The sequence below is a fragment of the Salmo trutta genome, chromosome 13 (assembly GCF_901001165.1).
Source record: "Salmo trutta chromosome 13, fSalTru1.1, whole genome shotgun sequence".
Lineage (NCBI taxonomy): Eukaryota > Metazoa > Chordata > Actinopteri > Salmoniformes > Salmonidae > Salmo > Salmo trutta.
The window spans coordinates 45,241,449-45,268,297 of NC_042969.1; the positions used below are offsets into that span (position 1 = coordinate 45,241,449).

The following is a 26,849-nucleotide window of genomic DNA, read 5'->3' on the forward strand; positions in this document are numbered from 1 at the left end:
TTATTTATATATATTATATTTATATATATTATATTTATTTAGATATATTTATATATTTATTTAGATATCGATTTATATTTATATTTATTTATATATAATATAGTGATTTATATATATATATATATTTAGATATTTATTATATTGTATATTATTTATATATATATGTTATTTATATATATGATATTTAATTATAAGTTATATTTATTTAAGAATATATTTATATTTATGTAGATATCGATTATTTTATATTTATTTATATATATATTTATGTGTCCTTTATATATATTATTGTTTATAATTTATTATATATTTATTTATATATAAATATATATAGTATATATTTATTTATGTATATAATATAGATAATATATATATAATTATAGTATATATTATTTAATAGATAAATAATATATTATAGATTTATTTATTTAGTATAAGATATATATATAGGTATATTTATATATAGATACTATAAATAAAATAAAAAAAAATTAAAAAAATATAAGTCTATAATATTTAGTAATTTATATATATTTATATATTTATTTATATATATAGTTATTTATAGATATGGATATTGATTTATATTATATTATTTATATAATAGATAGTATATTTATATGATGTATATATATTATATAGTTTATTATATATAGATTTATGTATATGATTATAATTAATATATATATAGTTATTAGATATAGTTAGATATGTATTTAGATATCGATTTATACTTTAGATTTATTTATAATATATATTTATGTTGCTTTAGATATATATATTTGTTATATGATTTATTATATATTTAATTTATATATAATATATATAATATATATTTATTGATGTATATATCTATATATATAGATATCATATATATATCGGTATATATTTATTTATATATAAATAATATATATTATATATTATTAGATATCGATTTATATTTATATTTATTTATATATATATTTATGTTTCTTTATATATATATATTTGTTTATATTTATTTATATATTTATTTATATATAAATATATATATATATATTTATTTATTTATATATATATATATATATATATATATATATATGTATATATTTATTTATATATAAATATATAGATAATATATTTATTTATTTATATATATATATATATGTATACTTTATATATATCATAGATATAAATAACTTATAATATCTATTTATCTATGTATATATATTTATATAGTTATTTATATATATATTTTTATTTATATATATTATATTGATTTATATATTATATATAGTGATATATATATATATATTTTATATATTATATATATTCTATATTTCATTTATATATATATTTATTTATATATATTATATTTATATATATTATATTTATTTAGATATATTTATATATTTATTTAGATATCGATTTATATTTATATTTATTTATATATATATTTATGTTTCTTTATATATATATATTTGTTTATATTTATTTATATATTTATTTATATATAATATATAGTATATAATATTTATTTATTTAATATATATATATATATATATATATATATGTATATAGTTAATTTATATATACATATATAGATATATATATTTATTTATTGATATATATATATATATGTATCATTTATATATTATATTATAAATAATAACTATATAGATAGATTTATATATTTATATATATTTATATATTTATTTATATATATATTTATTTATATATATTATATTTATATATATTATATTTATTTAGATATATTTATATATTTATTTAGATATCTATTTATATTTATATTTATTTATATATATATATATATATTTATATATTTATATATATTTATATATTTATTTATATATATATTTATTTATATATATTACTAGTTCATATATATTATATATTTTAGATTATATTATATATTTATTTAGAGATGCGATTTATATTTAATATTTATTTATATATATAATTTATGTTCTTTATATATCTATAGTTGTTATAGTTATTTATATATTATGTATATATAAATATATATATATATATTTATTTATTGTATATATATATCTAATATATATATATTATATAATTAATTTATTATATACAATATAATATATATATATTTATTTATATTTATATATATATGATATATGTATATTTAGTATATATATAGAACTCAATAAATATATATATATATATATATGTATAAATGTATATGTATATTTATACTATATATTTATAATATCATATATCTACTATAATTTTTATATATTTATATTATATAGATAGATGTATATTATTATATATATATATATATAGATATATATATATATCTAATAAATAAATATATATAAATAAATATACATATCACGATTATATATATTATTCTAGATAGAATATATCTATATTAAAGATATAATTATATATTAGATATTTATTATATATTATATATATATAGATATATATAGTTTATTATATCATATATTTATATATGATATAGATATATATATATAATAAAATAAATATAATATAAATAAATATTACATATATCATATATATATATAGATACTATATATATATATATTTATAGATAATAGATATAAATTATATCTAGCATAATATTTATTTATATATATTTATTTATATATATATATATATATACATATATATTTTAGAATTTAGGCTATAACGTAACAAAATGTGGAAAAAGTCAAGGGGTCTGAATAATTTCCGAATGCACTATATATCATGTGTCAACTTTCTGCAGAGCATAGATCTGTCACGATAAACACACAGTGACCCATTCTGGTGGAGGACTGGGCATGATGGTTACAATGAGAAAGGGGGGTAGTGGGGAGACAGAGTGGAGTACTTCTACTGCTGGGCTGTTTTGACAGAAGAGCACTTTAGCATGCCATCACTACTGTCTGACAATACAAATAGTAATTGTCTTGCTTTACACTGGTCAGTTACTTAAATAACGATAGTCTGAGTGGTTGATATGGGTAGGGCTCTGTTGGAGCAAGGGGTGAAGTGGGGTTTGGATGGAGGAGGGGCAAAGACAGTACTCCGACCACCAACCCTGCTGACCATCTACATCTAGTCATTAACTTCCAGACCCTGTCATGACCGTGGCCGCCATCTGGAGCCTTCAAGAAGCACTCAAAAATAACTCTATATGCTGATCTAGATACTGTTGAAGCCGATGTTTCTTTTTAAATTGCTTGTTTGTTTTGCATCAGGAATGCTTTGAGATTATGTAATGTATTATTTTTATTACTGTTAGACAGTTATGTTATACCAGTCCTTTCTAAAATACTTAAACTGTTTCCCCAATCAGGTGGAGAAACAGAAACGCCTGAAGAGGATCAGGCAGAAGAGAACTCAGCTGGAAGAACTCATACTGCAGGTACGGAGCAGTCCCTGGTGTGTGTGTGTGTGTGTGTTTGAATGCATTCGTGGCTGTGCACATGCTTATCTCTTTTCGGATACCTTGGTCGGATACCTTGGTCGTGAATGATGAGCTAGGCAACTGTCCATCTGTAAGTCCATTGAAAAACACCAGACTTGTTAGCTTCCAATTAGCATATGAAAGGGAACCTTTGTGTGACCCCGTGGAGTTCCCAGAAGGCCAGAGAGGTGCCGAAGATCTCTTGATTGATTACTTCTCCCTGAGAGAAGGACTCGGCGATCACCAAATTTTATTTGCAGTCTTTTTTTTATTTTTTTATGTACCGCACCACAGATAGTTTTCATTCATTCATTGATTGTATCTCTGATTGATTGGTGTGTTGGCTCCCTACTGCTCTGACCTGGTGACGGTAACTTACTCTAAAGCTAGATTTAAGATTCAACCTAAGCTCCGATTCCTCTGAGGTTTTCACTTAGCATTGATTTAGCCATGATATGCTACAGCCAGGCGTTTTTCCTGACCACATAACCTGACCAGGAAAGACTTGTTGCCCCATGCGTGACGTATGATGTAGTTCCACTCATGAACCATACACTCTCAACCTTCAGAGATTGAAAGTTTGTGTATGTGGGGATAGATGTTGGGGATAGCTGTAGTTGTAGTAACAATGTGTCTGTGTGGATAGTTGTGTTCGAAAGTTCAGGACCAATGGAAGATTAATGAAATACCATAGCAAGGCGAACTAAATCGATGTGTTTCTGAATATTGCTCATCTCTCCTCAAACAGCAAATTGCATTCAAGAACCTGGTGCAGAGAAACAAAGTCAGCGAGACTTCCTCCCTGGCCCCTCCCCCTTCCGGCTCTGTCATCCAGCTCCCCTTCATCATCCTCAACACAGACGTACGCACCGTCATAGACTGCTCCATCTCCAGCGACAAGTATGTGTCACTGCAACGTCTTCCCCCTAATGCCTATTGCAAAGACAACTCTAGGTCACTCACTACTGAATTGCTACTCCAATTGCCACAGTAGTATAATACACATGTTCATTGCGCCTTTATCAGTGAAACGCCAATACTTCTCCTACAGTGCTGAAAGTAAATTCAGGTAGGATCACAAGGTTTTACCATGATTCAAATATATCATTACTTGTCATTTATACAGATGGCTACAATACAAGCCTGCTTTCTCACAGTAATCCTCCAACTCTCTGTAGGTAGCCAGGACAAACATATTTTCACAATTTCATCAAAATCAATGTCATAGCACATTTTTACCTGATAAAGTAGAATTCTGTTGAAAAATGTTAAAAGTACCATTTATATTCCTAAAACATAGATTGAAAATTATACTTTTGCTGCCTTCCTGACTTTTTGATTTATGGCTGAGTGTCAAAACACCGGTTTTAGATGTCCAAATACATAATCAATATGCTGGAATAAGTAGTGATATTTTAAAGACCAATACATAATTCAAAAGGCACTCGCACATCTGAGCTATCTTTTTTGCAGGTGCATGGTTACAGTTGAATAAAATGAGAAAAAAGAAGGAACCCGCACACTGCTCTTGATAGTATCACTGCTCTTTAATAAGCTTTACGTATCAGCCTCACGGCCTTCGTCGGAGACCAATACATAAAAGTTACTCCCTACACATGTCACACTTGTGTTCAGATTATTTGTATTTTGCTAAATTAGTACCTTCATAAACTGTACACACACCAATATTTACCAAGCGGTCACTCAACTGGAATTGATTAGCTTGTTCTGTGTTACTGTAATCAATAGCACTTGCAAATGAATCACTCACATCGATATTGTGTTGAAATCAATGGAAAGGGGACCATAACCACGGCGACATGTACTGTTTACGCTTTTCTAACAGACAAACTTCAATGAATTTGGATATACTACATATATCTGTCGATCGATGACAACCTGTCATAGCCATTTATCAACTAACGTACAAAACATTGAAGGGAATTTTTTTTTAAAAAAGGTCAACTTCATATCTCCAGCATCAACATGTTTGTTTTTTGTAAAAAAGAATGACATCAACCAATTAGTAGGCGATGTCTACTCACAATTGGTCAAACTCACACGATGCACCCCCCCAGAACAGTCTCAATTAATTGGGGCATGGACTCTACAAGGTATAGAAAGCATTCCACAGGGATGCTGGCCCATGTTGACTCCAATGCTTCCCACATTTGTGTGAAATTGGCTGGATGTCCTTTGGGTGGTGGACCATTCCTAATACACACTGGAAACTGTTGAGTGTGAAAAACCCAGCAGCGTTGCAGTTCTTGACACAATCAAACAGGTGCGCCTGGCATCTACTACCTTACCCCGTTCAAAGGCACTTGAATATTTTGTCTTGCCCATTCACCCTCTGAATGGCACACATACACAATCCATGTCTTAATTGTCTCAAGGCTTGCAAATCCTTCTTTAACCTGTCTCCTCCCCTTCATCTACACTGATTGAAGTGGATTTAACAAGTGACATCAATAAGGGATCATAGCTTTCACCTGGATTCACCTGGTCAGTCTGTCATGGAAAGAGAAGGTGTTGATAATGTTTTGTACACTCAGTGTATATCTCTCTGAGAAAATAATTTTGTTAGATGGCGAATACGGAAAAGGAAACAACAGTTTTCTGACGGAATAATTTCAACGAATCACCACCTCACATCGGTTTCTAAATAGCGAAAGGGTTTGTCTTTTTCATTTGAAAGATAGCGTAACCCTCAAATCCATTAATTCATGTCAAGACAGAGACATTTATGGGAAGAGGGCCCATTTTTTTCCCCTAGCCACCGTAGTCTGAAAATGGCAAACAGATATCGATCTGTTTTTAAGCAATTTATTTTGTGAGATTGTGATGACTATAAACTTTAATACCAACATCACCAATCTGAGGTAAAAAGGATATGTATTTCCTGTAATTATTGTGTTGAAAACTTGAGTCTGTAATGTAGTAACGCGTTCTGTCCACCATAGAGATTAGTGTAATATACCATAATTAAATAAGTAATTCCATTTTTATTTTTTTATATATGATATTAAGTGTATCACACACATCTATTACGTCCTACTTTAACCATGGAGAATAAAATAAATCAAATCAAACTTTATTTGCCACATGCGCCGAATACAACAAGTGTACCGTGAAATGCTTACTTACAAGCTCTTAACCAACAGTGCAGTTCAAGAAGAAAATATTTACCAAGTAGGCAAAAAAATATATATAATAAAAAGTAATACAATAACGAGGCTATATACAGGGGGCACCGGTACCGAGTCAGTGTGCGAGGGTACAGGTTAGTTGAGGTAGTCTGTACATGTAGGTGGGGGTGAAGTGACTATGCATAGGTAACAAGCAAACAGCGAGTAGTAGCAGTGTACAAGGGGGGGGGGGGGGGGTGTGTCAATGTAAATTGTCCGGTGGAGATTTTTATGAATTGTTCAGCAGTCTAATGGCTTGGGGGTAGATGCTCCTAAGCACAATTTAACAATGCACTCTAGACTAGAGTCCATAGGTTCTGTGCAGCAGTCTGAACATTTGACGTCCTTACTGTAGATGCGAATACCTTTTCAACTTTGACAACACCTTTGAGATCCATGACGACATAGAGATTCTGAAGCGCATGGGGATGTCCCTGGGCCTGGAGAGTGGGAAGTGCACCGCAGACAATCTTGTTGTTGCCAAGTCCCTCATCCCCAGGTCTCTGGAGACCTACGTCATAGGTGAGAGTGGGAAAATGGCCTTCATTGACAAGCTTTTTTGACATGTGTGAGCGTGTGCAGGCCATTTCTGTAATTTCAATCTGTCCTCATCTCCCCTCCCACAGGCATAGCAAGAGGCACCAGTCAAACAAGGTAGATTACCTCTCATAACTTTTAAATCAAAACGTGATTTGAACACAATCCACTACCACACAGGAACATCCTTTTCCCTTTATAATGCACTACTTTTGACCAGGGCCCAGAGGGCTCTGTTCAAAAGTAGTGCACTATATAGGGAAAATAATGCCATTTGGGATGTATCCAGGAAGTGATCCTGTTTTTGTGTGGCAAAATGTGTCATTACACACCTTACTGATAACAGAAAATCTCAAGCCACACAGGGATCATAAATATAAATTACTTAAGGTGACATGATAGATTTGAGAACTGAGGTGACTGACCAGTGGTGTGGGTTGTCATGGTTCAGCTCTTTCCCAGGTGACCTTCAGCCACAGTAGCACCGCCCTCTCAGAGTCTCGAGGCCAGACGCCCAGCTCCTTCAACGAGGAAGAGGAGGACGATGATGATGAACCCTCTTCCCCAGAGTGACTGACGGTCAAACAGACAGCCAGCCAGGCATCAGTGATGCACCATACCGCTCTCTCTCTGGGACAGGACTCTTATCTCCCACTCTGTTCACAGGGGGAATGTAAGTTCTCTGGGGATGTGGCCAGATATACAGGAAATAAGTTGCCAGTCATTCAGGTCTATGATAAGATATTTTAGAAGCATTTATATCTCGGTCTCACTCTTAATTTCTCCCTTGTAGTTATTTTTGTAAATTACGTCCATGTTGCTTTCTGCCAAGAGAGGCGATAGCTGTGTAATCTCAACTCCTCTAAAAAAGGTTTGTTGTTTTTAGATGGAGTGCAATGTTTTGTAGGTGTTTTCTAATAGACGTAAGCACTAGGAGCAGTGCGGCTATGCATCAAAACGCTCACACTGTCTCGACGCACCAGACTCGGCGACTGAATATTTTTCGTGATTATCAAGGATGTCTTCATATTTATTTCCCTGTTACATTGAAACATGTCAAACGTATATGAATAGTATGCGTGTTGATGTAGGCTAGTGGTTTTGCGTTCTGTTCTTCCTTTAATGCAACAACAAACAAACGTTACTTATGATACTCCTTTATTCTTTTTGCAGTTTACTGTTAGCCACTTGATGCAACTGTGTGGAAAGATACCAGCAGCAACCTTTAGCCCAGGTATTAGCTCTGCCTTGTCTAGAAACAAGGGTACATTATGAGTAAATGTAGTTATCTTTTAAGTGTGAACCATTATTAGTCTGTCTCTCATCAATGCCTTTTTTAATATAATCATTGAGCCAACATGTAATGGCCTATTCCGTTCAATGCGTTGCACCCTCCTGAATGCGTCCTTGATATGTTGTCATGACCTTTGACCCTTTGAGCTCGTTAGGCCCTACACTCAGTGGACATTCCACTTGGGGAAACATGTGTACTCTCTTTTAGAAGGTTATGCTATGTAGTTGCATAAATGACTGGGTCTGTAAATATACATAAATAAACATAATTTTGGTTAAACCTGTATTTTCAAGGAGTATTTTCTCCAAGTGAGGTATTTATCTCATGGACACCACATTTCCTTGGGTCAGTAAGCCTTCTATTTAGGACAGTGTTTCTTAGTCCTGGTCCTGGGGACCCAAAGGGGTGCACAATTTTGTCTTACACACCTGAATCCACTAATCAAAGATTTGATGTTGAGTTGATTAGTGGAATTGGGTGTGGTGCTACTGCCCAAAACATTTTTTTGCAGCCTTTGGGTGCCCAGGACTAGGATTAAGAAACACTGATTTAGAAAAAGTTATCTTGGTCTAATGGTTAAGCTGTTGGTTTGGTTGGTGTCTAAATGATGTGGGTACACATAATGTTATGACAAGTTCTTTAATCCTTGAGTGTTATCCTTGTAGAGTAGAAACCCCCTCTCAACCTTGCCAAAGCCTTCTGTTTTAGAGATAGGTGCACCTCAATAGTCTCCTCTTCATCTGCACCGATCTGAAATCATGGGTTAGGTGAAAACATCAGTGCAGATTGAGTAGGCATAGAGAGTGGAGAGGAAACCACTTTAGACTATTTGAATATACCCATTGAGAAACTTCACACTTGCATCTGGGACCCGGCAGCTGCATCACGAAAATCACAAGTTGAAGAATTTTGCACAATAACTGAGGAATGATGCCAACATTGTAAAATTTGTGCAATTAGTCCTAGGTTATGAGAAGAAAGTGCAAAGCCGGCTCCATGAGATTTTTTCCATTCGGACCAGTTTCTAGGCTCCATGCCGGCTCTAACGGAACATAACAAACACTGACAAAATAAAGAACCAGCATCATTGGATTATGATATGAATGTGACACTGAATCTGAATATTTATCAAATAGAGGGCTATTGATCACAAAACATTTGGTTAATCATTGGTCATATGCCTACAGCCTTCTCGATCCTCACTAGAAAGTTATATATAAATCATCCCCCTTTTTTTAGGCCAGTGGACTAATTTTACAGAAAAATTTACTTTTTGGAACTCCGTTTCAGTTGGGGTCTCCAGTTACTATTGAGAGTTAGAATAAGAAATTACACAAGGTGCAATTTCGAAATGTGGTTGTGCATCAGCAGTCACTCAATTAGCCCATGTCAGCAACAAAAAAAATGAGATTGGTAAATAAGTCTAGTGGCCAACTATCTAAACTTGTAAGTATGGTCGAATTACTGACCGTGTGGGGCACATATTAAAAACTGCAAACATTTGCCTCCACCCTATGGCAAAATGTGTAGAATTGCAGGAAATTAGCTGTACAACTGCTATTTTTTTTTCTTTCTTTCTGCCCCATGGCAAAATAAGTAGAATTGTAGCAAACTTGCTTTAAAATGCCAACATTTTCTCTATGCCCCATGGAAAAAATGTGCAGAATTGCAGAAAATGACATTTAAAACATGATTTTTTTTTCTCTTAGATTTCACAAGGGGGGCTGCTAAAATGTTTTGCTGTTAAGGTTGGAGGGGTATTGATGTGCAGACAAACGCGCCACTTCGGCAACCCATGATGAGTTGCGTTTTTTTGTGTGTCCCACCACCAAAGTTGCCCGTCCCTGGTCGAAATCAATCTAGCCCACGTAAATACAATATAACCTTAAGATGATGAATAACAAATCAAAAAAACATTCCTCTGAGTTTTGAATGCCTCTTCTGGAGCCTGAATGCCGAAAATGCGCATGCGTTGAGATGCTTCAAATGCGAATTTTCCTCCAGCTCAGTTGCTGCGGTACTGTAGCCGTGTGGAGAGGGTAACTTGAAGAGACTAGGCTGTATTGGCTCGGAAATAACTTCATTTTTATTTTATTTTATAAAACAGGCAATCCATCGTTTATAGACCTTTTGGGCATTATAACATTCTTACCATCTACGGTCATCATTTTGAACAACCCAAAGCCAACCATGTCGACCAAGGAGGAGACACCCGCCGACGGAGACAAACCGCAGACGTCCTCCTGGAAAGATTCTATCTACAACCCACGAACAGGAGAGTTTATTGGCCGAACCGCTAAAAGCTGGGGTAAGAAACCGGTTTGGGATACGATCAGATCGGGTTTGCATATTAAAACAATGATATCTCATTGATGTGACAATTCAGAGCCATAGTACAACGTCTCATGGATCGGCTTTAATCAGTTACCAATGTGAATGCAGCCTGGGATACACATTTGCATGTACATTTTAATCATTCAATAGCCTTATGTTTTTTAGACTGGGCCTACATAACGGAGATGTTTGTTCGTCATGATTTGCACCCCAATAATGTCAACAGCCAATCAAAGCTGATCAAACGGTATCGGATGTGTTCTTCCGCTCTGTTGGCACCTTTCCCCCCATTATAACATTATATACTTACGGTCAATGATCTGCTGAATTTATATTAATCAACTGCGATGGTTATAGCCTAGAATAGATGGTTGCCATATGTCCCCGCATTTAAAATAGTATGAATATTAAAATTAAAATTGTAAACCATGGACATTCATAATTTCTCTCAATATTTCCACAGATTCCACCAAATAGGCTTTTTTTTCAGGGGGATTGCGAGTTATTAGCTATTAGGTCACTAGTGTAGCGGGGGAAATGACATTTTTAAACCGATTTGTCATTAACAAAATCATGACGGAGCCCAACAGGCTGAATCGAGGCTGCCTTAACCAGGTCCGTAGGCTAATGTATCGAAATTAATTGCAATGGGATTAACATAAACTGGGATTACAGTATACTAGATTTATGCTAATAATAATCGGCCTGTAGCCTTACCAACACTTCTCCAATTTCGTCCCTCTAATCAGTGCAATTAAACTGTTCTCAGGATAACTATAAAGCACGTTGTATCGTCTCGAGAAGCAGTTTTGCACGAGGCTGGCGAGGGTTATGGAGCATGCATACAGTTTCCCCTGTCATAACCTCTCTGGCGCATGTGGGACGAACTCGTCCCACCTACGTAACAGCCACTGAAATCCAGTGGCGCGATTTTTGAATCGTTAGAAATACTATTACTTCAATTTCTCAAACATATGACTATTTTACAGCTATTTAAAGACAAGAATCTCGTTAATCTAACCCCACTGTCCGATTTCAAAAAGGCTTTACAACGAAAGCAAAACATTAGATTATGTCAGCAGAGTGCCCAGCCAGAAATAATCAGACACCCATTTTTCAAGCTAGCATATCATGTCACATAAACCCAAACCACAGCTAAATGCAGCACTAACCTTTTATGATCTTCATCAGATGACACACCTAGGACATTGTGTTATACAATACATGCATGTCTGTTCAATCAAGTTCATATTTATATCAAAAAACAGCTTTTTACATTAGCATGTGACGTTCAGAAAAAGCATAACCCCCGCAAACTTCCGGGCAATTTACTAACAGTTTGCTAAATTACTCACGATAAACGTTCACAAAAAGCATAACAATTATTTTAAGAATTATAGATCCATTACTCCTCTATGCACTCGATATGTCCGATTTTAAAATAGCTTTTCGGATGAAGCACATTTTGCAATAATCTAAGTACATAGCCCGGCATCACAGGGCTAGCTATTTAGACACCCACCCAGGTCAGCCTCCACCAAAATCACATTCCCTATAAGAAAAATGTTCTTACCTTGCTTGTTCTTCGTCAGAATACACTGCCAGGACTTCTACTTCAATAACAAATGTCGGTTTGGTCCCAAATAATCCATCGTTATATCCAAACAGCGACGTTTTGTTCGTGAGTTCTAGACACTATCAGAATGCTTCTTCACGGTGTCGCGCATGGCGCATTGGCGTGACAAAAATGTCTAAATATTCCATTACCGTACTTCGAAGCATGTCAACCGCTGTTTAAAACCAATTTTTATGCCATTTATCTCGTAGATAAGTGATAATATTCCGACCGGGAATATGCATTGAGCCTAAACAGCCGAATTAAATTTCTCCTCAGGAGCGAATCGTGCACGCGCCTCATTCAAAGGTCCTCTGAGCCGCCACTTGCCAAAGCCGATAATGTGTTTCAGCCTGAGGCTCCCTCGTCAACCTTCAGTTATTTCCCGGGCTCTGAGAGCCTATCGGAGCCCTGGGAATTGTCACGTTACAGCTAAGATCCTTACTTTTCAATAAAAAGATGCAAGACGCACGACTCCTTGTCAGACAGGGTACTTCCTGCTTGAAACCTTGTCAGGTTTTTGCCTGCCATAGGAGTTCTGTTATACTCACAGACACCATTCAAACAGTTTTAGAAAATTGAGTGTTTTCTATCCAAACCTGAACAATAATATGCATATTCTAGCTTCTGAGTTGGTGTAGGAGGCAGTTAAAAATGGGCACATATTTTTTCCAAAATTCTCAATAACGCCCTAAATATTTTGTCATTAATTAAAATCCTTATTCATGCCAGCACGCGAGTAGGTTCATTTGAAATTATGTTGCCAAAAATGTCGATAGTTTTGTTTCTGCAATACAGTGGTAGAGTGACGCTATTTCTCGGCCATTACTCGCATGCCGTCCGTCACTCTATAAGACATTACATTTAAATGTAACATTATTATCATCTTTCATAGAGTTCTACATCCTATTCTCCTCATTCTAATTATTTAAAACGGAATTGGGAAGTTGGTTGGTCAAATTTGCATATGGCCTACAATAAATACATACAATAGGTTTATACTAGGGTACAAAATGCATTGACTTTAATATGCATGTTGAAAAAACAATTTCTAACCCAATTTTCTATAGGCCTAGAACTCCACCCATAGTTGCCAAGCTACTGTCTGTGGAAATAGTGTAGGCCTACCAGTATGTGTTTGTGTTCTGTTATGGCAATACAGGCTCACTAATTGGCAGTCCTAGCCCAGATCACAAATTCTGCTGCCATGTTCTAACTGTCTTTGCATGATGTTACTATCAAGCTCTTTCTCTGTCGCTGTCTCTCGCTCTCTATCAAGGTCAAATCAGTTCTCTCTCACAATGCACAGCAGGCACACAATTTGTAGCCTATTGTCAATGAGAAATAATGTGATTTTTATATATGCCACCCCACCCCATGACTGACCCACCGCCAAACCGGTCATGCTGGCGGATGTTGCAGGCAGCAGAATGTTCTCCACGGCGTCTCCAGACTCTGTCACGTCTGTCACGTGCTCAGTGTGAACCTGCTTTCATCTGTGAAGAGCACAGGGCGCCAGTGGCGAATTTGCCAATCTTGGTGTTCTCTGGCAAATGCCAAACGTTCTGCACGGTGTAGGGCTGTAAGCACAACCCCCACCTGTGGACGTCGGGCCCTCATACCACCCTCATGGAGTCTGTTTCTGATCGTTTGAGCAGACACATGCACATTTGTGGCCTGCTGGAGGTCATTTTGCAGGGCTCTGGCAGTGCTCCTCCTGCTCCTCCTTGCACAAAGGCGGAGGTAGCGGTCCTGCTGCTGGGTTGTTGCCCTCCTATGGCCTCCTCCACGTCTCCTGATGTACTGGCCTGTCTCCTGGTAGCGCCTCCATGCTCTGGACACTACGCTGACAGACACAGCAAACCTTCTTGCCACAGCTCGCATTGATGTGCCATCCTGGATGAGCTGCACTACCTGAGCCACTTGTGTGGGTTGTAGACTCCGTCTCATGCTACCACTAGAGTGAAAGCACCGCCAGCATTCAAAAGTGACCAAAACATCAGCCAGGAAGCATAGGAACTGAGAAGTGGTCTGTGGTTACCACCTGCAGAACCACTCCTTTATTGGGGGTCTTGCTAATTGCCTATAATTTCCACCTGTTGTCTATTCCATTTGCACAACAGCATGTGAAATGTATTGTCAATCAGTGTTGCTTCCTAAGTGGACAGTTTGATTTCACAGAAGTGTGATTGACTTGGAGTTACATTGTGTTGTTTAAGTGTTCCCTTTATTTTTTTGAGCAGTATGTATGTATGTATGTATGTATGTATGTATGTATGTATGTATGTATGTATGTATGTATGTATGTATATATACATACATACATACATACATACATACATACATACATACTGCTCAAAAAAATAATATATGTGTATAATGTGTGTGTATATATGTATGTGTGTACGTACGAATAGACTGATGAGTTTCAGAAGGAAGGGCTTTGTTCCTGGCCATTTTGAGCCTGTAATCGAAATGCTGATGCTCCAGATACTCAACTAGTCTAAAGAATGCCAGTTTTATTGCTTCTTTAACTTCTTGGGGCTATGTGGGACGTTAGCGTGCCACCCGTGGCGCACCCTATCAACAGCAGGTGCATTTCAAGAGCGGCAAATTTGAAACCAAATAAATGTCAAAATGTCAAATTTCTCAAACATACAACTAACTTACAGCCTTTGAAAGATAAACATCTCCTTAATCTAACCACGTTGTCCGATTTCAAAAAGGTTTTACGGGGAAAGCATAAAGTTAGGTTATGTTAGGAGAGTACATTGATAATAGCTGTGTGTAATGCATTGTCGATTCAAAGACAGGCGTCACCAAAACCATAAAATCAGCTAAAATTATGCACTAACCTTTTACAATCTCCATCAGATGACACTCCTAGGACATTATGTTAGACAATGCATGCATTTTTAGTTCTATCAAGTTCATATTTATATCTAAAAACAGCGTTTTACTATGGCGTTGATGTTCAGGAAATCGTTTCCCTCCAATCAAGTCAAGTCATGACAACAAAATAATTAATTAATATTAGAAAACATTGGTAAAATATTATATTGTCATTCAAAGAATTATAGATTTACATCTCTTGAACGCAATGGACTTGCCAGATTTAAAATTAACCTTACTGGGAAATCACACTTTGCAATAATCTGAGCACTGCGCCCAGAAAAATACGCATTGCGATACAGACTAACCGCCATGTTGGAGAGATCTAAAATCGAAAATACTATGTAAATAATCCATTACCTTTGATTCTCTTCATCAGATGTCACTTCCAAAGAATCCCAGGTCCATAACGAATGTAGTTTTGTTCAAAAAAGCTCAACATTTATGTCCAAAAACAACCGTGTTGTTAGCACATGATCTAAGCCAGCCGGACTTCACTTCACATCACGAACGGAAAAAATATATTTACGTTCGTTCAAACATGTCAAACGTTGTATCGCATAAATCATTAGGGCCTTTTTTAACCAGAACATGAATAAAATTCAAGGCGGACCATTGGGTTCTCTTTTAAAACGTTTCGGAATGAGAGTACCCACCATCAACCAGCGCGCAAGATGTCTAATGGGCCATCACAGTTCCAAGGCTCTTATTCGGTCAGATCTCACTGTAGAAGACTCAAAACACTTTGTAAAGGCTGGGGACATCTTGTGGAAGCAATAGGAAGTGCCAAAACATTCCTCACCCCCTTTGTTTTTCAATGGTATAGGCTTAAAGTCAATTCAACACATCAGGTATCCACTTCCTGTCAGAATCTGTCTCAGGGTTTTGCCTGCCAAATGAGTTCTGTTATACTCAGACACCATTCAAACAGTTTTTGAAACTTTAGGGTGTTTTCTATCCATATATAATAAGTATATGCATATTGTAGTTACTGGGTAGAATTAGTAACCAGATTAAATCGGGTACATTTTTTTATCCAGCCGTGAAAACATTGCCCCCAATACCCTAATAGGTTAATCTGAAAAACAATTTTCAGCTGTACTAACATAATTGCAAAAGGTAATGATCAATTAGCCTTTTAAAATGATAAACTTGGATTAGCTAACACAACGTGCCATTGGAAAACAGGAGTGATGGTTGCTGATAATGGGCCTCTGTACACCGATGTAGATATTCCATTAAAAATCATTGGTTTGCAGCTACAATAGTCATTTACAACATTAACAATGTCTACACTGTATTTCTGATCAATGTGATGTTATTTTATTGGACAAAAAATGTGCTTTTCTTTCAAAATACAAAGACATGTAAGTGACCCCAAACTTTTGAACGGTGGGGTGTGTGTGTGTGTGTGTGTGTGTGTGTGTGTGTAATATATATATTTAGTTGCAAATGGTCGTAAATTTTCCGGTAAATTTCCGAAATACACATAAGGCAATTCTAGGTCTTGTGGCATATTTTGGTTAAACTATCCCCAATTCAATGGAATTGCAACCCTCTGCATGCACAGTGTATTCTTCCATCGCATGTGCAGTGCACTTTTCCATCACATGTACAGCTGAATCTCAAGATCTTGCACACTAATGAGATGCTATTGAGCCCACACTACTACACTGTCTGAGCCAAGGATTACATGCTTTCTGGTAAGTTTTGATTACAATACTGGGTGGGGTGAATATATTTTATATGACATGCATGATTTTTTTTGTTACCTACTAAATAATAGCCTACAGCAAAGTGTGTTTTAAATCATTTCTAACTTGTTAACAATTTCTGCTTGTTAGTTTTTGCTACCATGTGGGTGTTAGCTTGCTTGAGCCTTCTAACTGAGGAGTGTTAATTCACCTGTTTCCATACATGTTTCATTTTAAAACATGTATCTCACAAAGGAGTTGTTTAATCTAACTGATTAACTATTTATGTATTTTTATATATATATATATATATATATATAATTTTGTTTTTACTCATTTGTTTCTAATCTTTACAGTAAAATGCCACGGGCACTATCTGATGTGTGGAGACATTTCACTGCAGCTAATGTAGAAAGAAAAGCTGTGTACATTTGCAAATACTGTGCCAAATCATTTGTGAAGAATGCAACGAAGATGCAGAATCATCTGGCCAAATGCATAAAGTTCCCTCAGCGCTCACAACAAGCAACCTCTGACAAAAGTCCCTCTACTTCTATTCGAGGTGGAAATTATGAATCAGGCACCTTATCGATAGCACAGCTCATGGTCCTTCTGGAATCAGAAGGTTTTTTTGACTCAATGGAGGAACGTAGTCAGAGAAATGCTGATGAATGTCTTGCTCAAGCTGTGTATGCAACTGGTTCACCTCTGATGCTCACAGGCAATGTGTATTTGAAGAGATTTCTGAATGTTCTTTACCCAGCATACACCCCAACAACCAGACATACTTTATCTACTCATTTGCTGGATGCAGAGTTCAACAGAGTTCAAATGAAGGTCAAGCAAATCATAAAGAAAGCAGACTGTATTGCAATCATCTCTGATGGGTGGTCGAATGTTCGTGGGCAAGGAATAATTAACTACATCATCTCCACTAGTGCACAGACACAAGGGACAACAGACACACCAGTCTCTACATTGCAGATGAGCTGAAGGCAGTCATCAATGACCTTGGACCACAGAAGGTATTTGCACTGGTGATAGACAATGCTGCGAACATGAAGGCTGCTTGGTCTAAAGTGGAGGAGTCCTACCCTCACATTACACCAATTGGCTGTGCTGCTCATGCATTGAATATGCCCGTCAAGGACATCATGGCACTGAAAACAATGGATACACTCTACAAGAGAGCCAAGAAAATGTTTAGGTATGTGAAGGGTCATCAAGTTATAGCAGCAATCTACCTCACCAAGCAAAGTGAGAAGAATAAGAGCACCACATTGAAGCTGCCCAGCAACACCCCTTGGGGTAGCGTTATCATAATTTTTGACAGTCTCCTGGAAGGGAAGGAGTCTCTCCAAGAAATGGCCATATCACAGTCTGCCGATATGGACAGCCCCATCAAGAGGATCCTCCTGGATGATGTATTTTGGGAGAGAGTGGTAAGCAGCCTGAAACTCCTGAAAACCTATAGCAGTAGCCATTGCACGGATTGAGGGAGACAATGCCATCCTGTCTGATGTGCAGACTCTGCTTGCAGATGTAAGAGAAGAAATCTGTACTGCTCTGCCCACTTCACTGTTGCTCCAAGCAGAAGAAACTGCAGTAATGAAATATATCAAAAAGCATGAAGACTTTTGCCTGAAGCCCATACATACCACAGCGTACATGTTGGACACCAAGTATGCTGTCAAGAGCATCCTGTCTGGTGCAGAGATCAACAAGGCCTATGGTGTCATCACTAACATGTCTCGTCACCTTGGCCTAGATGAGGACAAGGCTCTTGACAGTCTAGCAAAGTACACTTCCAAGCAAGGGCTTTGGGATGGAGATGCAATATGGCAGTCGTGCCAACATATCTCATCAGCCACGTGGTGGAAGGGATTTTGTCGATCTGAGCCTCTTTCCCCTGTTGCCTCCATCCTCCAAATCCCACCAACATCAACCGCCACAGAGCGCAACTGGTCCTTGTTTGGGAAAACACACACCAAAGCGATCAACAGGCTGACCAATACAAGGGTTGAAAATTTGTTGCCATCCGGGAAAATTTGAGGCTTTTTGAGCCTGAAAACAAGCCATCCTCAAGGTTGGAAAACTGCTCCAGCTCCTTCAAGTTGGATGGGTTCTGCTGGTGTACAGCAATCTTTAAGTCATATATATATATATATATATATATATATATATATATATATATATATATATATATATATATACTGAGATCATGTGTCACATTATGTGACACTTAGATTGCACACAGATGGACTTTATTTAACTAATTATGTGACTTTTGAAGGTAATTGGTTGCACCAGATCTTATTTAGGGGCTTAGCAATTTGGACTATTTTGTGTATGTCTATTACATGAAATCCAAATAAAATGTATTTTAAATTACAGGTTGTAATGCAACAAAATAGGAAAAACGCCAAGGGGATGATTACATTTGCAAGGCACTGTACATATGTAGATGATGTCCTTGAGGAGCATATTCAATGCATGAGCAGCACAGCCAATGTGCAATACATTGGTTATCTTGAGATGCATATCAAGGTTCTGAGCCTTTCCATTCTCATAGTTTCTACAGATTGAAAATTAAAGATATAAATATATTTCCCTTTATTACTCTTCACAAACACAACCACCCCTCCCCTAATTGGAGTAAACTAATAAACAATAACACTTAGGCTTCTACTTCCAGCTTATACATACTATATACATTTTATGGACACAATCTATACTACAACAGTTATGTTTTGTTTTTAGTTCTGGCCTTCCTCTATTTCTTATGTCCATCCAGTTTGATTTCTATTTGCCATATATTTGTAACTGTGCTATTTCACAAAGAACCTATATACATTTTACAGACCCCATATGTTTTACATTTGTTATCTTGTTGTTATTAGTCCCACCATCTCCATTCAACCCCTCCCATCTGTCTCTTAACACCATCCATATTAGATTTCTATTTTACATATATTTTTCAACTGTGCTGTGATGCTTCACAAAAGTTCTGAATCTTTCTATTCTCATAGTTTCTACAGATTGTAAATTAAAGAAAACGTTTTGCTAAAATAATTGTTATATTATTGATCGGTTTGACTATGACTTCAAATCATTCTTCAGCCATTCTTGGACCTGTGACCAAAAACTAGCTACATATGGACAGTACCAAAATACATGATCTAATGACTGCTTCCTCGCAGCAAAATCTGCAGAGCTGGGAAGGCTGTATCCCCCATATATATATATTGGTTGCAAGAATTTTGTATAATAAATGCAAAGTTTATGCAAAGTTTATTATACAATTCAAAGTTTTGAAACCTGCATTGTTTTGCTTGTCAATTCATTAATCATGTGCCATGGAATCAGTACATTGTAAATCTCTTCTCAACTATTTTTCAATTGATATGGCACAGCTGTCCATTTTTTGGTCCTTAAATGAACTGGTATCTAAATTTATTTATCACAATTTTCTTGAACCAATTTAGTTTTTTAATGCAAGTTAAAGTAAGTTCCTTACTTTTTCCCCCTCCACTTGCCTCATCCATTTTTGCGGTAATGCTGCAATTAGTTTGTTGTAATTTTGGGTAGAGCAGACATTTCCATATATCTGTGTTAACTGCATGTGTGACACAACTCCACAGTCCTATTTATGATATAATTTACAAAATTATACCTTTTTATAAACTTTTTATAATTTAGGATTTGATTTTAACCACAATATTTGTTGTATTATTTGTTCTGTCTTTTCAGGTGGATTAAACTGAAAATGCAACCAACCTTCCATGGCTTGTTTAAAAAAATAACAATATTTTGGAGAGGATTTCATTTTCACATAACTGAAAGTGAGGGGTTGTAATCTGAATAAAGGGGAAAAGGCCATTCTTAAACATGGGGTGATACATTCTTATTAATTTGCTAGAGAACCAGTTTGAATTTAAGTACATCTTTTGTATGACTGATGCCTTTAGTGAGAGGACTAATGCTTTAATATTTAATCATTTCTGCCCTCTGAATTTATATTCATTATATAAATAGGCCCATTTAATTTTGTCTGGCTTGCCATTCCAATCAAATGTATATAATTTTTGTTCATATAATTTAAAAAAACAGGTTTCTAAGGAGTTAATCAGGGTGATTTTTACACAAATAGACAGGTATTTTCCTTTCCTTGGTAATAAATCTTATCTATTTTTGCTAACTTTCTATGAAAATGTATTAGAGTGAGATCATTTATTTATTTTGTGATATGTATAATGAGTATATCCACATCCCGTCAGACCATTTTATTGGTAAACTACACGGTAATGTAAAGTTGTATTTTTTAGTGATCCAATACATAATATAGTACACATAATTTGGTTTTAATCCAGAGCGGTTAGAAAAAGTATCTAGATCCTCTGAGGTTGTGGAGGGATTCTAATTGTGGATTTAAAAGAAAACAACATGAATTATCAGCGTACAATGACACCTTTTGTTTTTAAGCCCTGGATTTCTAATCCCTTAATATCATTGTTGGATCTGATTTTAACAGCTAACATTTCGATGGCAATAATAAATATGTCGATAGTGGACAACCTTGTTTTTCTCCTCTTAACAGTTTAAAACTTTCTGAGATGTAGCCATTATTAAATATTTTACACCTAGGGTTAGTATACATAATTTTAAACCATTGTATAAGAAATTCTCCAAAATTTTTATATTCCAGGCATTTATATATAAACTCCAGTCATACTTTATCAAAGGCCTTTTCAAAGTCAGCAATGAATTCCAGGCCTGGTTTCCCAGATATTTCATAGTGTTCTATTGTTTCCAGTACTTGTCTAATATTATCTCCAATGTATCATTCATGTAAAAAGCATGTCTGACAAGGATGAATAATATCTGACAAAACCTTTTAAAGTCTATGCGTTAAGCATTTAGTTAGAATTTTTGTATCACAACACTGAAGTGTAAGAGGCTTCCAATTTTTTTAAATGGACTGGATCTTTATATTTACCACTTGGATCCTGTTTCAGTAATAATGAAATCAGACCTTGTTGAGTGTCCGATAATCTATTTATATAGGATTGGTTAAAACATAACGGTCCTCTGAGTATATCAAAAAAAGTTTGCATACCTCCACTGGTATGCCATCCAGCCCTGGATTTTTCCCGGACTTAACGGCTTTAATTGCATCAAGAAGTACCTCCTTTGTATTTTGCTGCTTGTAGGGTTGATCAATTATTATATAGACTACCGTTCAAAAGTTTGGGGTCACTTAGAAATGTCCTTGTTTTTGAAAGACAAGCTAATTTTTTTGTCCATTAAAATAACATTACATTTATCAGAAATACAGTGTAGACATTGTTAATGCTGTAAATGACTATTGTAGCTGGAAATGGCAGTTTTGTAATGGAATATCTACATAGGCGTACAGAGGCCCATTATCAGCAACCATTCACTCCTATGTTCCAATGGCACGTTGTGTTAGCTAATCCAAGTTTATCATTTTAAAAGGCTAATTGATCATTAGAAAATGCTTTTGCAATTATGTTAGCACAACTGAAAACTGTTTTTCTGATTAAAGAAGCAATAAAACTGGCCTTCTTTAGACGAGTTGAGTATCTGGAGCATCAGCATTTGTGGGTTCGATTACAAGCTCAAAATGGCCAGAAACAAATAACTTTCTTCTGAAACTCGTCAGTCTATTCTTGTTTTGAGAAATAAAGGCTATTCCATGTGAGAAATTGCCAAGAAAATGAAGATCTGGTGCAACGCTGTGTACTACTTCCTTCACAGAACAGTGAAAACTGCTCTAACCAGAATAGAAAGAGGAGTGGGGGGCCCCGGTGCACCGCTGAGCAAGAGGACAAGTACATTTGAGTGTCTAGTTTGAGAAACGGATACCTCAAGTTCTCAACTGACAGCTTCATTAAATAGTACCCGCAAAACACCAGTCTCCACGTCAACAGTGAAGAGGTGACTCCGGGATGCTGGCCTTCTAGGCAGAGGTGCAAAGAAAAAGCCATATCTCAGACTGGCCAATAAAAATAAAATATTATGATAGGCAAAAGAACACTGACACTGGACAGATGAATCTATGTTTAAGGTGTTCGGATCACAAAGAAGAACAGAAAAAATGAAAGGATGCTGGAGAAGTGCTTGATGCCATCTGTCAAGCATGGTGGAGGCAATATGATGGTCTGGGGGTGCTTTAGTTGTGGTGAAATGGGAGAATTGTACAGAGTAAAAGGGATCTTGAAGAAGGAAGGCTATCAGTCCATTTTGCAACGCCATGCCATACCCTGTGGACGGCGCTAAATTGGTGCCAATTCCCTCCTGCAACAGGACAATGACCCAAGCACAGCTCCAAACTATGCAATAACAATTTAGGGAAGAAGCAGTCAGCTGGTATTATGTCTGTAATGGAGTGGCCAGCACAGTCACCGGATCTCAACCCTATTGAGTTGTTGTGGGAGCTGCTTGACCGTATGGTACGTAACAAGTGCCCATCAAGCACAAATTGACAACTAGAATGCCAAAGGTTTGCAAGGCTGTAATTGCTGCAAATGGAGGATTCTTTGAATTATTTCAATTAATAATCATTATTTAACATTGTCAAGTCTTGACTATATTTCCTATTCATTTTGTAACTCATTTCATGTATGTTTTCATGGAAAACAAGGACATTTTTAAGTGACCCCAAACTTTTGAACGGTAGTGTATATTTTCAAAGAAGTGAGGAGCATCATTATTTGGACCGTATAGGTTAATAAGCCATATCCGTTAATGGGCCAATAACATTTAAAATCATCCCTCTACCTTGAGGATCTGTTTGGACAATTTGCACATTTGGATCAAAATTACTCTTAATATCACCCCTTTTGAATTTCTTTTCCCATGGGAGAAACATATTTGCCCCCCCCCCCCCCCCCCCACAGTTTTCCGCACCACTTCATGTAACATTATTGAATGAGTTTCCTGTAAACAATAGATAATATATTCCTTCTCTTTTAGCCAGGTAAATACTGATCGTCTTTTCTTATCTGCTAAGCCGTTAGAATTATAACTGGCTATACTTATTTCACCATTTACCATAATGAAATGCAAGTTTCAAATCTATTTATCATATGTTTTTAAACTCACAATTAAAAAGTACCAAAGTGATTGAGTGTCCATATAGCTATACCATGATATTTGCATAGCTACTAAGTAAACCTCCAATTGGTCCCCCACTATTCCACCAGCTAAAACCCCTCCTCATCCCGAGTTGGGTTGTCATCCTAGTGACTGCATACAATTATTGTGATTCATCCTATATTGTCCCTAACATCTTTACTCCCTAGTAACAGTTGTGGGATACACACACACACACAAGCACACTCAACCCTTTCCCCCACAAACAACCATACACTCAGATGCTCAGTAGTTGTTTCATACCAGAGCCCAGCTCAAGAAAGGCCTTGATTTACGAATGTATATACAGTTGCAGCTGTATGAGAAGGCATGCAAAATTAATCAAAAATGGGCAGAAATGGGGAGATTTGATTAACCATTGTCACGTCCTACATGATGGAAATATACACCCTTCCCCTGAAACACCCACACGCGGTCCCCCTTTGTGACCATATTCCCAAGCATCTCTATGCAGTCAGACCTTTGATTTTCTGCAATCAGGTTCACAATAATATGCCCCCTCTCTGAATGTCCAAGTGGGGTGGGGTGTCCCCATGAGTTACTGCAGCTAGTGTTGCCGGCACTGCCACTGCCTGGGTGGGGACACCCCACCGGAATCTCCACCGGCTAGGTACAAGGTCTTCAAGGTTCTCATTAGCAGCTTTGAGAATTTCCTTGTATATTATGCTCTCCCACCAGCGGGCTTTGGCTTTGCAGGACCAACCCTGCCAGGCAGGCTCAGAATCTTGAGGGTGTGGTGCAGCTTTAGTAGGTCTCAGACCACATTCATCTTTCTGATTTGGCTGTGTATAGGCTACTTATGGTAGGCCCATGAAACAGATGTATTTTTTTATTTAACCTTTACTTAACTAGGCAAGTCAGTTAAGAACACATTCTTATTTACAATGATGGCCTACCAAAAGGCCTCCTACGGGGATGGGGGCTGGGATTAAAAATAAGAAAATAAAAAATAAATATTGGATAAAACACACATCATGACAAGAGACAACACAACACTACATAAAGAGACCAAAGACAACAACATAGCAAGGCGACAACACATGACAACACAGCTGATAAGGACTTCTCCTTAGTGTATGGGTCTCTTAGGTGGGTGTATAGGTTTGGGGACCATTCCATCATGATAGGACTGTAAATAAATAAATAAATGAATATTAATAGTTTATTTTAATGTATATCCCATATCTGCACAAAATTGAAAGCTATGTTTCTTACTGTATTTTTTTCTTCTTTCAAATAGTTTGGTGGTTTATTGAACATCACTTTTCCACTTTTTTATACTTCAAGCAAGTTCAGTCAAGACTAGCTAGCAAGAAATCAGCTTTGGCTAACTAGCTAGTAACCTTAGCTGAGATGGAACTAGCAAAAATATAGAGGGAGTTATTATAACCGAGGTTGATACTGTTGACTATATGGAAGACTCCCCCAGAAGTAACGGTAACGAGGTCAGAGGAATTCGTCTTCAGTACAGGTGTCCTAATAACCCCTTCGAAACCCCCAACCTGAAGAGACTACGAGAAAGTGAAGCCGGGCAGACTCAACCACCCCAGCCTATCACAAATGAAGCCATCTTCGAGGCAATCCAGGGCTTAAACAAGACGTTTGATGAACAAGCTAGTCGGCTGAATGACTTTGATGAGAGGATTCATAAAAATACCCTCTCGATTGCAAGCGTTTCCAAAACTACAGAGTTTAATGCAGCAGGCACTGATGTGAAACTGTTGAGAAATGAAGTTGATGCCCTGACAAAAGAAAACGAGGAGCTGCGCACAGCCAGTGCTGAACTGGACCGATACAGGTGCCTATGGGGCTGACACTGAGCGGGCTACCTGAGACTGATGGTGAGAATATCAGAGGGATTGTGATTGACATTATTGAGAAGTTTGTTCCATATCCCCCTGCTACCCTGAAAATATCGGTTGATGTTGTACACCGTCTGAGACAAGAGAAAGGAGATCAACAGACACAGACAGGTCATCATGCTGTTTGCATTGAGGAACGTGAGAGACGAGGTGTGGAAAGCTGCTAAGCTGGCGCCGATCAGCAGGGAGAAAGGCATTCGCTTTGCAGAAGATTTGAGCAAGCGCAACAGGGATGCCCATGTGAAGCTGTGGCCACAAGTCGGAGGCAAGACGCAGAGGGGGGGAAAGCCTTCTTTTGTGAGGGGTTTGCTGTCATTGACGGTCGCAGGGTGAAGCTACGTGACTGACTGATTGATGCTTTAATGGTTGGCCTGCTTATACAGTAGTTGCCTAATGAAACAATATGCTTTTTTCAACTGGTGAGTTTTTTTTCATGGAATCGTTTATCTGAACACCACATATAGGTGATATTGCATAGGGCCATACTGTTTGTGTTGGTGAGTTTTGGACGTAAACATTAACCAACGTAAGCACATTAAATGGGTTTTTTGTTTGTTGTCATTTGATGGCTTACTCAGTCTTTTTTTATTCATTTTGTTTAAAGATCGAAAATATGTAAGAATCTCCATTTTATTTTTCATAAAATGTTTAACTAAAATGTTTGACTTCACAAGATAATTTTTAGCTATGGCTCGTCTCATTCTGCTGTGTGGCAATACTTTTCAGACGGTTTCCAGGTACAGTTTTAGAAAGCAGGTGTGATGATGAGGGTCACTGGATATCTATTGTTTTTGAATATAAAGGGTCATGTTACCTAT

General features: G+C 36.4%; 2 protein-coding genes across 6 annotated transcripts in view; both read left to right on the plus strand.

Annotated features, from left to right (window-relative positions):
• Positions 1–8,737, plus strand: part of LOC115205830 (transcription factor Dp-2) — a 52,714-nt gene extending 43,977 nt beyond the window's left edge. For 4 of the 5 annotated variants that reach the window (XM_029772180.1, XM_029772179.1, XM_029772176.1 and 1 more), the window contains 5 exons: positions 3,329–3,397; positions 4,188–4,339; positions 6,983–7,149; positions 7,254–7,281; positions 7,616–8,737. In XM_029772180.1, coding sequence (XP_029628040.1) covers positions 3,329–3,397; positions 4,188–4,339; positions 6,983–7,149; positions 7,254–7,281; positions 7,616–7,646 — 447 coding nt within the window. In that variant the 3' untranslated portion in view covers positions 7,647–8,737. The remainder of the gene's footprint in view (positions 1–3,328; positions 3,398–4,187; positions 4,340–6,982; positions 7,150–7,253; positions 7,282–7,615) is intronic. The other variant, XM_029772178.1, reaches the window with a different exon arrangement.
• A 1,709-nt stretch (positions 8,738–10,446) lies between these two features.
• The window catches only part of LOC115205832 (sodium/potassium-transporting ATPase subunit beta-3), a 60,406-nt gene continuing 44,003 nt past the window's right edge, over positions 10,447–26,849 (plus strand). The window contains exon 1 of the mRNA XM_029772181.1: positions 10,447–10,766. Within this exon, the coding sequence (XP_029628041.1) occupies positions 10,649–10,766 (118 nt within the window). The 5' untranslated portion in view covers positions 10,447–10,648. The remainder of the gene's footprint in view (positions 10,767–26,849) is intronic.